The 14,402-nt window shown below is 43.6% G+C and overlaps 1 protein-coding gene across 2 annotated transcripts in view; it reads right to left on the bottom strand.

Annotated features, from left to right (window-relative positions):
• Positions 1-2,487: 2,487 nt before the first annotated feature.
• The window catches only part of LOC26528876 (short stature homeobox protein), a 70,868-nt gene continuing 58,953 nt past the window's right edge, over positions 2,488-14,402 (bottom strand). Inside the window, exons 2-4 of one of the 2 annotated variants that reach the window (XM_047009560.1) lie at positions 2,925-3,062; positions 2,776-2,858; positions 2,488-2,717 (exon numbers count right to left, since the gene is read on the bottom strand). In XM_047009560.1, coding sequence (XP_046865516.1) covers positions 2,535-2,717; positions 2,776-2,858; positions 2,925-3,060 — 402 coding nt within the window. In that variant the 5' untranslated portion in view covers positions 3,061-3,062 and the 3' untranslated portion in view covers positions 2,488-2,534. Of the gene's footprint in view, positions 2,718-2,775; positions 3,063-14,402 lie in introns of both variants that reach the window. The other variant, XM_015176413.3, reaches the window with a different exon arrangement.

Below are 14,402 nucleotides of genomic sequence, written 5' to 3'. Positions count from 1 at the left end.
ATTCTAATGTCATCCATGTAAAGTTGCATGATATCTTGAGCGATAAAGTCTTGAAATATGGAACTAATGAAACGTATGAAGACTGCTGGTGAATTGCAAAATCCCAATGGTGCTCGATTGAATTCAAAAAGTCCTTCCTTCGTGAAAATGCTGTGAACATGCTACTTTTTTCGTCTATTGGAACATGAAAAAAACTGTTTTCTAAGTCCATTACTGTAAACACCTTCGCTGCTTGCAGTTTTTCCAAAACATCGTCCATCATCACTGGAAAGCAATCTTTGAGTACCATATTGTTGAGTTACCGAAAGTCAACGCATACTCGATAATTTCCTTCCTTTTTCTTGACAACAACCACTCTGCTGGCAAAATTCGAGTTTGATTTGCGCACTAAATCCTTGGTTAGCCTTGGTTAGTTTTTAACCTGTTTTTAGACTGCATCAGACTCTACAGGTGGGTGACGACTGGCCTGCTGTCGGAACTGTATCATTTGTCCATCTGTTACAATTTTCAGAAAAACGGAACATTCGACAACTTCAGGGGCTGTTTTGTATTCATCCACCATCGTCTGAATGAGTTGTTTAAACTGTGGAGCTGCATTTACATCAGTTTTTGTTTCAACAATATTATATGTACTTAGCTTGTTTGTTTCAGCGGTATGCGGTCGCGCTAACACCGTCGAAAAAACGTAGCCCTCTCTATTCCATTGGTAGCAAAATTTTGACAAAAAGTCGAATCCGAGTGAATCATAGGCAATGTGACCGTCGGGTTCAACTATAAAGTTCAGTTGCACCTCATCTTCTCTAATACGAACTGCAGCTACAAACATACCAATCGGCTGTGTTTTCGTGTTCCCCAATCCACGAAGTACTGAATAGCAATTCTTCAAGATGACATTTTGAATTTTATTGAACGTTGAGCGACATATAATAGACACATTAGACCCCGTGTCAACCAAGCAAAGGATATGGACTTGATTAAGCGTAATCTCTGGGCAATTTTTCGAAATGTGCCCGAAAGCATTACACTTGAAGCACTTTGTTTCAATGCTCTTTCGAGCCACAATTAAAACAAAGATTTAGTTTTGCAGTCGACATGTTTTTTTGGCCATCACTGTGTCTATCGCCTTGCTGCTTGAATTGCATCTCGCTTCCATATTTACGTTCATATATGTCGTATTTTTCCTTTAGCTCGTATTCTGTTTTACACCCATAAATATTAAACTTGTATTCATTTTTTATGTCTAGGCCATCCACTATGTATCCAATAACTGAGTCCATATCTACTTTACCAAGCCTAGCAATCTTCTTTAGATTGAAAATGTAGATGTGAAAGCTTTCATCTCTTTTCTTCTTTCTCTCTTTTAACTTTTTATGGATTTTTGCGCTTTGCATTGTACGACGAAATTCTGAAATTAGTGCGGCCTTTAACTGGTCGTACGAACTTACAAAAGTGGATTCTAAAAACAATTGTGCCGTTTTAGTCATCTTACTTCGTGCCTGCACATACTTTTGTTTCTCCGTTAGCTCATACGCCTCTGCATTCCGCTCGAAATTTTCAAACCAATGTTCCATTCACCATCAAATTCAGACACAATTTTTTTAAAAATTATCTTCTGCAATTTTTGTTTCGTTTCGAGTAATTTCATCCGCCTGTATTGTGTTAGCAACTGGATGCTCTGCTGCAGTCTCTGATTGTTCATCTCATTCATTCCTAGATGGCAACCTTGAGTAGCATTTTCGCTGCATTCTATTTTGTTATACACCGGTTTAGACTGATTTTGTTTGCTGGTATCACTTTTTTGTCGCTGCGCCTGTGCTCGAGTTCGAACACCGCTATGCTGTTTTCTCTCTTCCGCTGCATCAAAGAATATAGCTCCCTCTTCGTCGCTCATATTGGCACTTATGCGTTTTTTGGATGACGCAATCTTTCTTCGAATTTTAAAAATTTTTGCGATGTTTTGGTTATAGACCGGGTTGAGCCCCCAAATGTGGATTAATGTGTAGTTTAAGTGTAATAAGTTTACATATAGTTTTGGATATTTAGACTTTACAACTTTTAATAGGCTTTACACAACTTTAAACAACTGACAACATGTGACTTAATTCGACTGACACCTTAATTCCGACCGACAACTGACGACTTCTGCTACTGACGCTAGACTTTCCCAACCTCATGGCGACCCCCGACCGAAAAGCCTGCCACCTCTTTAGGGACTATATTATATAGCTCCCATAGGAACGATCGCTGGAAAACGGCGACTTTTGTCACTTTCTACGTCTTCTTCACTTTGCCTTCAATAAATAATAGTAATTAAAAAAAAGTTTTAGTTATTTGTACCAACTTATCATACCAGAAGAAATTGGCATCCGCCAAGTGTTGGTATTTGGATTCAACCGCACCTCCACAGACATTACCGGAATATTCAAATCTTCACAAAAAACTTTAAAAAATATTTTTTTGAGATTTTTTTTTATTAGCAATGGACAGTTTTTTTTTTATTTTATATGACATCTTAAATATCAAGTTGGTTGGCATTATAGTATAAGATCCGTTGCGAGACCTAAAGACTCTGAATGTTTCTTAGCTTTCATTCGTAAGTCTGCAATACTGGAATCTTTATTATGTATTGCAGAAAAAGCTGCTAGATAAAGTGGGTATTGCTGAAGTGAAAAAAATCCAGACGGTCTTCCGTTTCCACTTGTAATTGCCGCTGCATACTAAAAATATAATGACTGTGGATAATGGTGAAATAAATACAAATTTTATTAATTTTACCTGATGAACGGCCACAGAAATAATAGCAGGATCGAAAGCTGAGAAGGCAGCTGCTGCAGCCACTGTATTCGAAAAATGTTGTACTGCAGAATGTGAGATTGAAGTTTTCGATAAATCGGCAACAATCTTGCTTGAACTTATTGTTATACTTGGAAGAGTTGTAGTTGAAGTTGCATCCAAATTTGGCAACGATGTGGTGCGCATGCCGGACACATTTATGTAAGGGGCAACACGACAAGGCTCAAGTGGGGTCATAGCCGGTGGACTTCGATTACCCAACAACATACCTATAGCAAAAATTTGTATTAACTTATTAATGTATTTGTTAAATCATATTAAGAGGGTATATGCTGGTCTCATATTTAGGAAAAACGTCTAAAAATTGTTTTTGGTTTTCTCAGAAGGTTAAAAATTACTAAAGCTCAACTTTAATATTTGGATTCTTAAAAGGATGTATGTCACAGAAATGGCTGAGGGAAGTGTAATAAAATTCGAAACATGTGACTATGATTTTAAACATATCAAAACGTTGTATGAGTCGATGGTAAATATTTCGGACGTAATATACCAAAAAGAAATGCAAATGGAAATATTTTAAAGGATAGCGATTTTTCAGATCATGTAATTAAACATTAATTATTATTAAAATAAGTGCTTACGATTAATTGAATCATTTATAGTACGATTTTAATAAAATTTATGTAACTAATAATTCAACTAATAATCATCATGCGTTTTTTTGGTTAGTCTTTTGGAAAATCCATTTTATTTAATTTACGGTTTCTAAAGTAGGCGTTGCATAAATTTGATCACTGTATAATCACTTGTATTATCATATAAAGCTTTAAGACTCCAAAGCTTGCGCAGCTCGCAGGTGATATCTAGCTCTACAGTTATTACTCGAGGCTTTGGTCCCACAAAGCTTGTATATTACAGCTGATAGCAGCTTGAGCTCGATAGGCTTGAAGGCCGCACCCACGTGTGCCAATGCAGTATCAAAAAGAACTCAAAAGGCACTACACGCAAAGCTAAAGCGGTCGATGTCTAATACTTATAAATTAACCTAACAATAATAAATAAATTGAAAAGCAACGAAACCATTAACTGGCGCCCAACGAAAAAACCTGTAACAACGGAAAACTGGAAACTACGGAAAAATCTTCGCAAAGTTTGGACGTTTGGATTCAATATTTCACTTACTGAACCAACATGACACCATCAGCAACGCATGAGTATTGTCCATACGAATTCGTATTTGGCAGATTACCAAAGTAGTTCATATATTTAAATAAAATAGATAAAAAAGATCCTATTAACAATTTAGATGAATATTCTAAGTATATAAAGTTTAGACAGAATTATGTTAGAACACTATTTCCCTCTCTTTCTTTTGGTAACAGGGTTTTTAAGGGTACATGTCATAACGCCCAGTGTCATAAGGCCCATGGGCTTTATGTCGCAAAAATGTGTGTCTTAGCGCCCATGGGCGCTAAGACACTTTTAAATGTGAACTAGCGCCCACTCCAAAAACGAAATAGCGCCCGAGGGCGCTACGACACAATTGAAGAATATTCAATAAAATATTTAAAAAATGTAATTGTTTGCCCTTTAATCGTGTCATAACGCCCATAAAAAAGTGAAATAAAGTCCGGCGTGCTTTATGTCACATTTAAAAGTGTCATTGCGCCCGTGGGCTTTATGTCGCAAAATGTGTGTCATAAGGCCCAAGGGCCTTATGACACTGGGCGTTATGACATGTACCCGGTTTTTAATACCCTTGCAGAGGGTATTATAAAATTGGTCAGATGTTTGTAAGGCACAGAAGGAGACGTTTCCGACCCCATAAAGTATATATATTCTTGATCAGCATGAGAGGCTGAGTTGATATAGCCATGTCCGTCTGTCCGTCCGTCTGTGCGTATGCGTTTTACTCAGCCGTCTTAAGAGCTATCGGTCTGAAATTTTGTTTCGGGGTTTTTTATTACCTGGGAAAAATAAAGTATGAAATTCATAAGGATCGGATCACTATATCATATAGCTCTAGAAGAAACATTTTCATAAAAATCGGAGTATGCTATGAAATTTACATATGTGATAATATTGGATATAAAACCCCAGATCCCAAAATTTGAATGTGATCGGATAAATATAACACAAGTTACAGTCAATATAATAATGGCTCTGCTCCCAGCACTGCCGGCAGCGCTGCTTGCTGTCTACTACGTCTTTCGTCATCAACAGAGTACATGCATACACACACATACGCAACGCTACATAAAGTGTATGCGTATGCGTGCGTTGCTTTGCTTTGGGAATAAGGGAAGAAGAAGAACAAATTGTAAAATAGAGAGTAAAATTGTTTTGTTTGTATATTGATGAATTGAGTTGCAGAAAACAAATTTTGAACATGTAAAATTATTATTACCAAGGACTGCAAGGGTATATAAACTTCAGCATAGCCGATGTTAGCTTCTTTGATATTTTTTCAATAAAAACTGTTTCAAGATTTAAATATTTTTTACCTATTGCGTCTTCTAATTACTTGCCTGTTGGCGAATTTTTGTCCCTTTTACCTACTTAGCGGCGTTTTGCATCAAAAGAAAGAGAGGGAAATAGTTGGGCTGTTGAAAACACCTCTTTAAGAAAAAAACACCTTTTTTGCAGGGCAACGAAGTCTATCTATTTTTAATCCGATTTTGATGAGCAATATCTCATTCAACAGGAAATTTGATTGACTATCTTTCATAGTTCAAGTGTAGTTATACTTTAGTGTGTGTTAGTGGCGTAAAGTGACGTCAAGCAGAGAGACCAAAAAATTCCATACAAAATTAAATTTTTCAATTGGCTCCAAAATGGACCCTGGGGCCAAATTGAAAATGTGTGGTATGCAGTTTATCTTAGTTTTACTAGATCTAAAACTTTTTCTTTGAGTCCAAAGGTGTACGATCAATTTTACAAATTTTGAAAATGTGTCTTTTTTTTTTTGCCGGGTCCGAATTTGGGGGCTTTTTATCAAAACCCATTTAAAAAAAAAAACCATTAGAGATATGCCCACGAAATTTACAGAACATCATCTCAATAGAATAATCAATTGAACGTTATAAATTAACTTATTAAAACTTTTCACTAACATTAAGTAACAATGGAATGAAATCAGAATTTAAAGTCAAAAAAAAATGTACTCAAATTTTTTGCCGCCACTGTATCAAAGCATTTGTCTATATGCACTGATCGTTTGTTCTTTTTCCTTTCGCGCACAACACTCGCGGTGTGTCAAAGCGTTCGTTTTGTTCTTTTTTTTCCTCGGCACAACCACAAAAAAATAAATTATTTAGATAATTAAACAACAAAACCAAAAACCAAATATATAACCAGCTGCCGACAGCTGTTTTCGGAGTAGTGGTGACACATGAGTCGAGTCGTGATATCGATAGGCGGCTCAAGCGCGCCAAATTCAAATCACATTATTTCCGATTCCCTTCTTTCGCCTAATTATATACCCGTCCATATTTATAAATAAAGATACATATAATTTCTTCCGGCCATTATTTTGCCCACATATTCATCCATCTATATTTATAAATTATATATATAATTTTTTCCGGCCAGTATTTTGCGCACATATATATATCCGCCCATATATATAAATAAATACATATATATTTTTTTCCAGCATTATCGTGCCCATATATATCCGTCCATATTTATAAACTATATATATTCTTTTCCGGCCATTATTGTGCGCATATATTTTTTCAAAACCAAAGGGCGCACAAACTCGGACTTCGTCGGTAAGGTCGTCCCCTGAGTGTGTCCACGGAGCCGTCCAAGACTGCGCCGAAGTCTAACAGTCTTTCGTCTCCATCTGCAACTCCGGAGAAGGTTCGGCCTCCGAAGACTCCGGTAACCGTGAAGCGTACGGACATTTCGCGCAAGTCCACGTCTTCTCGCAGCCGCAGCGAGTTCCCAAAGTCCAGTCCGTCTTCGTCCAGCCTACCCAAGGGTCGCAGATTTTCGGTTAAAGACTCGAGTGAACACAAAGGTCGTTCCAAGCTTTGAACGTTATTGTGACGCACTGTTTTGACGTTCCCGTCACTCGATCCGTATCACAACAGCGTAGAGCACAATCCAGAATGTCCCTCTCCGATTTCGTTCTGGCGTGCGACGCATTGACTCTGTTTGAAGCTCGTGAGAGTGAAGCTCTAACTTCTGAAGTGCCCTTATTTTCCATTAAAATGCACTTAGAGCAGCTCAAATCCCTTTGGTCAACTGTCGAGATGGAATACTCCCGTTGTCACAAAGCCTTGACGGCCCAAACCGACGAGGAAAGCTTGGCAAACATAAGCCACATCAAGGCGAAGCACGAATACGCTTACGCGGCGTATGTGCGATGCGGGACGTTGTTCGGAGAACGCATCGAACAGCTCTCGGCACAGATGACGAGTCTTATGCGTCAGCCAACCGCTCCGTCGAGGCCGGCGGGGCATAGAGTTCCTCCGTGTGAGGTGGAGACATTTCATGGCGACAGCCTAGCATGGCCCACATTCCGCGATTTGTTCGCCGCCATTTATATCGCCAACCCGTAGTTGTCACAAGTGGAGAAGCTCTATCACTTGAACACCAAGACGCGAGGGGAAGCGAGAACCATCGTGGCTAAGTCCCCCCTGACGAATGAGGGTTTCCAGGCCGCGTGGGAGAACCTCACCGCACGGTACGAAAATAGCCGTCTGCTTGTCATGAGTCAAGCCAGACAACTTCTTCAGATTCCCGCGGTGGCACAAGAGTCGGGCAAATCCTTGCGAGAGCTGCATACTGCGTTTCAAGGGTGTCTTACCGCGCTTGAGCGTTCGGGTGTTAGTATTGAGAATTGGGATGTCTTGTTTATCGCCATATGCACTAGCAAATTGCCGAAGGCCACAATCTTCCTGTGGGAACAATCAGTACCAAAAAAGACTGTCGTCTTCACTTGGTACGATTTGAACCAATTTCTCACCGATCGGTATCGTGTCTTGGATGCCACCGAAGAACATAAGTCGGCCCCAAGTGTCCAAGCCATCCCCATTGGCCCCCGCAAATCCTCTGCGACGATGAAGGTCCAAGCGTTTCCCGCGAAAGCTCAGCTCAAGCCGGCGTCTTGCAAGCTTTGCATGGGCCAGAGTGATGGAGGATGCGCCGACAAAGTGTGTCTGCTTATGCTGTCTCCTCCGTGTGACAGGCTGGACAAGATTGAGGTCTCCGCCCTGGTCGTATTTAAATGTTCGGGGGCCATTCCAACGGCTCCATTCCTTAACACGATTCCGACGCAGTGCCTCGATCTCCTCCTGGCTGACCCGTACTACAACAAGCCCGCGCCTATTGATATGATTATCGGTGTAGACCTGTTTCCCCACATCCTCGGAGAGCGGATTAAAAAGGATATTGGTGATTTCGTCGGGCTAGAAACCATCTTTGGATGTGTTCTGTGTGGGGCTATTATGCCTGACCCTCCGGTGTCTCGATTAACTTTCGCTGCACAGACGCGAGTTAGTCCGGAAGCAAAACTTGAGGTACTTTTCACCAAGTTTTGGTAGGTGGAAGACCTTCCCGCAAAGCGGGATAAGGAGAATGACGTATTCTGCGAGCCGAATTTCCAGGAGACCACCCGAAGAGGGAAGGACGGCCGATATGTTGTGTCCCTACTTGGGTCATTCAAGACCGATCGCGCTGGCTCAATTCCTGCGGAATGAAGCACGCCTTCTCAAGGAGGCGTCAGCCTTAACGATGTCTTGTACACCGGGCCTACTCTTTAGGCCGATCTCACGCTTCAGGTACTGAAATGGCAGTTCTTTCAATTCGTTTTCAACGCTGACATAACGCAGATGTATCGACAAATCCGAGTCGACCCCGAAATACCCCTTTTCAGCGGATCCTCTACCGAGATCGTTGCGGCAGTATTCAGGATTATGAGCTAAAAACTGTCACGTTTGGGGTTAACTGCGCGACATTCTTGGCGATCCGAGTCCTTTTACAATTGGTACAAGACGTGAAAGCGATGTACCCTCAGGCGAGCGAAATCCTTCGGAACTACATGTACGTTGATGATGTCCTTGCCGGCGCTCATACTGAAGCCGACGCCCGTCTCGCCATACTTGAGCTTCAAGCTGCCCATCAATCTGCGGGCCTCTTCGGAAGTGGACTTCCAATAAGAAGGAAGTACATCAAGCTATCCCGAGAGAGCACCTGCTGCGAGAGGACTTTCTCGAGCTGGAAGACGCGAGCACTGCGAAAACCTTGGGAATTCGCTGGCAAGCCGACGAGGACGTCTTCTTATTCACCGTAGCGGACCCACCTCACAGGCAGGTTTTGTCCCATATCGCTAAACTCTTCGACCCCGCTGTCTGGCTAGCCCCATTTGTTATCCGAGCGAAGATATTCATGCAGCGAATCTGGTTAACCGAACTGGGCTTGGATGACGCTCTTCTGCCTCTCCTGCTGCAGCAATGGCACGAATTCCTGCAGGATTACCCAGGCCTTAGTCAACTCCGAATCCCCCGTTGGCTAAACACCAGCGATACGCTCTCGTGGGAGCTGGCTTCTGGCTTCTGTGACGCGTCACAGAAAGCGTATGGAGCAGCCCTATATGTGCGGGTTCGGTATCGCGATCAAGTAAGCGTCCATTTATTAACGGCTAAGACCCGTGTGGCTCCAGTCAAAAAAGTCTCGCTGCCTCGGATGGAGTTGTGCGGAGCGGTTTTGCTAGCCGATCTCTGGACGTCGATCGTTCCTGAACTCCCAATCCCACCTGCAACCTCCCAGTTTTGGACCGACTCCACCATTGTGTTGGCTTGGCTCAATAAGCCCCCGTGTAGTTGGTATCCAGCATCTCCAAAAGCACCAGTGGCGAAAGCTGGTCACATGTGCGTTCCGAGGACAACCCCGCTGATCTGGCAAGACGTGGAGTCTCCGCGGCCGAGCTATCGGCCAGTAGCCACTGGTGGCATGGGCCGGACAGGCTCCGGCGGGAGCCCGAGTACTGGCCAACTCTCAATAATGAACTCCCAGACACCCAGCTGGAGCAACGAGTCCAGTGCGAGACCACCGCGACCACCCTACTCGATGACGTTAGCGAACGTTTCTCGGGCATTACGAGTCACCTCGTACATCCTACGCTTCGCCACCAAAAGGATTTCGACGCCTTCCACGGTCCACCTCACCAATGACGAATTGCTCTCCGCCGAGCGCGCCTTGATTCGGATCTCCCAGCGTCAAGAATACATCGCGGAGATACGGGCCCTTGGTGAAGGGCGACCCTTTCCATCATCCAGCACGCTACTCAATTTGAACCCATTTCTCGACCAACATGGGATACTCCGCTCCTGCGGACGACTCCGGGCCGCTGAGTCCCTCCGGTATGATGAACGTCACCCTATTCTCCTCCCCTATAATACCCATTTTACGCGCCTGCTCGTCGTTGCATGACGGCAATCAACTGATTGTGCAGTATCTGCGCACCAAATTCTGGATCCCACGGATCAAGAACCTGGTGAAATCCCACATCAAGGGGTGTAAAGTCTGCATCGTTCATCGTCGACGACTACAGACTCAAATGATGGGTGATCTCCCTCGAGAGCGCATCACGTACTCCAGGCCCTTCACCGACACGGGCATTGACTTCGCAGGGTCTTTTGAGATCAAGAATTACACCGGGCGTGCGTGTCTCATTACTAAGGGTTATGTCTGCATCTTTGTGTGCTTTAGCACGAAGGCAATCCATCTCGAGGCTACCTCCGACCTCACCACTGAACGATTTCTCGCAGTCTTCTTTAGGTTTGTCGCACGGAGACAATGTCCATAGCGCATTTACTCCGACAATGACAAAACCTTCGTAGGGGCCTCAAAGGCGCTCGAAAAAGACTTCCTGGACGCCACCAAGCTTAATATAATGAAGGCATTTCCCCAGCATATTTTATCCTGGCAGTTCATTCCGCCGAGCGCCCCCCATATGGGAGCACTGTGGGAAGCAGGGGTCAAAAGTTTCAAGACCCTAGTTTACAAGTCCTCGTCTACTGTTAAGTTCACGTTCGAGGAACTTTCCACTCTCCTGTGTAGGATCGAGGCGTACCTAAACTCCAGGCCAATTTCTCCAATGAGCGAGGACCCAGAGGATCTGCTGGCACTGAGCCCGGGACACTTCCTGATTGGAGGACCGCTCTTATCCATTGCGGAACCGGAGATTCTGGTCGAGCCTATGTCGCTGATAAACCGATGGCAGCGACTGAAGGCAATCCAGCAGGCTTTCTGCCGCCGTTGGAAGAGTGAATACCTCAAGGAGCTCCACAAACGAAATAAGTGAAAATCACCGGCTCGCAGTCTCCAGACCGGCGACGCCGTGATCGTGTCCGAAGATAACCTCCCCTCCAACGAGTGGCGCTAAGGGCGAATTGAGCGCACTCTGCCCGCGGCTGACAGTCTCGTCCGAGTGGCTGATAACACAACAGTGCGTGGGTCTATCCGAAGACCCGTAGCAAAGCTCATCCTGTTGCAAGACAACAAGAATCCTGAGCCTAAAAACCCATAGTGATCCCAATCCGAGTGTCCTCGTCTCCGTGCATGTTGTTCGTACCCGTGCATCGACTAATCCACTCTCCCCTACGTAATTTCTTTCATTGCAGCTGGGCAGATCGCCCATCCAGAGCGACATGGCCCCCATGCGTCTGCCGCACCACCGCAGCAAACGATCTGCTCCACACGGAACGAATGCGTACCGATGCCGGTTCTGTCAGGGGGTTGACGCACTCTGGCAGTGTCAGCGCTTCCTGAACCTTCGAGGGGAAAAGCAGCTCCGAGCGGTGCTTATAAATAAGTACTGCCTCAACTGCTTGGCAAACGAGCACTCATTCGACGCGTGCCGGAGTCGCCATGGTTGCCGACGATGCGGGCAAAATCACCATACCCGCGACAACGCTCCCTAGCCCGGCGTCGCAGCCAGTCACCCTACCCCGGACGTGCTGCACCACCGCCACAACCCCGTTCCCGATCATCTTCCGACCGCTCCGCTTCTCCAGAACGCGCACCCGAGATCTCTCTCCTCCCTGCTCCACGCCAGGACGACGACTGTCATGCCAACAGCAGTCCTCTGGTTGGGGAATGGCTTGAAATCCTTCGAGACCCGCGTCCTCCTCGATGTGTGTGCGGCTGAGAGCCGCATCAATTTCATTTGCCTGGTCCCTGAGGTTGACTGTGACCAAGGTCGGGGTCGACCAAGCCTGCACGGCCGTCATCGAGTCGAGGTCCGACCGTGCGTTCCGGCGGAATGTTATATTCCGGGTCGAAGAGGACCTGTTCATCCGCACTCCTATCCGGGAAGTGTCGGCGCCGGTCCGTGAGAAATTCGCCACCCTGATCCTGGCCGACCCCAATTTCTATCGGCCGACGTCGGTGTCCGTGGTGCTCGGGGCAGACCTCTATCCTGAGGTCATCCAACCAGGCTGTGTGCCCGGTCATAGCGGTACTCCCGCAGCCCAGAGCACAGTGTTCGGATGGGTTGTTTCTGGCCCCTGTGGGATCTACGCGCTCCATGACGCTGCCGACCCCCATCCTACATATGTCCAGGGTGGCAATTGCAACATGTTCCAAGGGGGGCGGTCACGCCACCGGGTGAACAGCAGTGAGCGGCGAAGATGAGTGAGGAGGGTTTTTTGATCCTCGGCGGCTTCGGTAACACCAGGAGGCGTGACTTGATTTGCTTATGGGCATCGCTATATTATTCCAGTACGAGATTTTCACCCGAATACCCGTTTTTTTTCCTTCAGATTTTAATATCTCGAGTTTTTGTATATTTCAACCCGAAACATTTCGTGTGTGTCGTGTGTGGCTACCTGTGAATATTGAATAAAGCATAAGTTTTTAATCGAAGTTCTCGTGCGTTATTAATTAATCCCTCGCTCACCACACCATGAAAAAATTGGCACCCGCCAACTTCTTGTATTTTTATTTGGATCCTTCCGCCGCTCCACGAACACTATTTACATCAATATCTACTAAACTCAGCTTTTCGCAAGTATAGTTACTATTTTTCAAAAGTTGCCCAAAGAAGCTGCCGGCATTATAAAAAGGTATTCATTGTATTAGTATATAGCATTTGAACCATTTGTAATCCATGTTTTTTCATTTCTATGCTATTTCGAATAGCTCTCAAATTTTCAAACACTGATACTCTATTGTGTCCTTTCCATGAACCAAAATCCAATGTACCGTTGTTGTAGGATTTTTGTTTTGCGTATACAATTCAGTCAAAAGTTGAACAGTTTTTGAAGTATATTCGGCGAATTTTTCAAAATTTACCATTACCTTTCAATTTATAATATTCAATATAACAGCCAACCTTTTAATAATCTCACTCTAACAACTGTCATTAATGATGTCGTTTTATTATTTTCAAGAAATCTTTTTGTCGTGTTTCCATCATTGAATTTTTAATCCTAGCTTTCGAAAGAATTCAGCTTGGGCAAATTACCTAATTTTTTCTATGTACATCCTCACAAGGTGTTTCATCCTTCTTTGTTTATCTTGGCCAGGGAAGTGTCTAGGCAAGTTTCAATGTAAATTCCATCCACTTGATTTTGCAATGAATGGGAGAAATTTTATGTTTGTAGCAGTTCTGATTTGCACTCAATAAAGGAAAACGTGGAAATCCAAAATTTATTAAACCTGAAGTAACCCAATTATCTATTACTTAAAATTAGATTTCCCTATTTCCGCCGGCAACTAGGTAACTATCAAGAAAATATTTCTAAGACGGATATATGTTTATAGTCAAGTAGTATTTTTAATACATTGTGTATTGTAATACATTGTGCAATGTTAACAATTAACAACGCACAATTTACAGTGAAACATGCATGCGCACTTCTTGTTTCTTATACCTGCAGCGCATATTTTAGACGAGATTTTTATAGTTTTATGGCTAACGCATCGAATGTGCAAATTTTCGCAGATTCGGACCATATACATCTGATAGGTAAATATTTCACCTAGCTGATCCTTGTTAGTTGTATTCCACCAAAGTTAAAAACAATATTTAGAGTATTCTAAAAGCTTTTAGTTCAACGATTTTAGTAATTATCAAAATTTATGCTATTAAGAAAGAACATACTTTTCAAATAAAACAAAAAAATCCAAGTTCGATTCTTAAAACCGCCCAATACTCAGTTTTAATGTGGCGATTTTGTGGTAAAATCATCATTTATTACCATTTACTAAAAATGTCTCAACTTTGGGCGCCTCTAGCACCCATAATCTCTGAAGTAAACGCTATCGATTACATGTATCATTTTTGTCAAACGCGATCATAAAAAAATTTATTTTTGGAACGCTATCCGGGCCGAGGCCCAACTGTGCGTCGTCTGTGCGCATGCTGCTCTCTGGATACTCTTTGAGTAATGTCCGCCTCAATCCAGGTCTCTGTATGCTCTCGTTTTACCCACACTTGCAGTGGTTGTTGCCATCGTCTCTATGATAGTGGTTTTCTTCGTATAACGTCTGTCTGAACATACTCTCTACGTCTTGCTACTCACACTTGCAGAGGTTGATGCTTCTTTCTCGTCTGAGTTTTGCACTGTCTGTTCCTCGATTTTTCTACCAGGTTG

This window comes from Drosophila willistoni (genome assembly GCF_018902025.1).
Source record: "Drosophila willistoni isolate 14030-0811.24 chromosome 2L unlocalized genomic scaffold, UCI_dwil_1.1 Seg168, whole genome shotgun sequence".
NCBI lineage: Eukaryota > Metazoa > Arthropoda > Insecta > Diptera > Drosophilidae > Drosophila > Drosophila willistoni.
The sequence above is the reverse complement of the archived record's forward strand: the minus strand, read 5'-3'. Positions and strand labels throughout refer to the sequence as shown.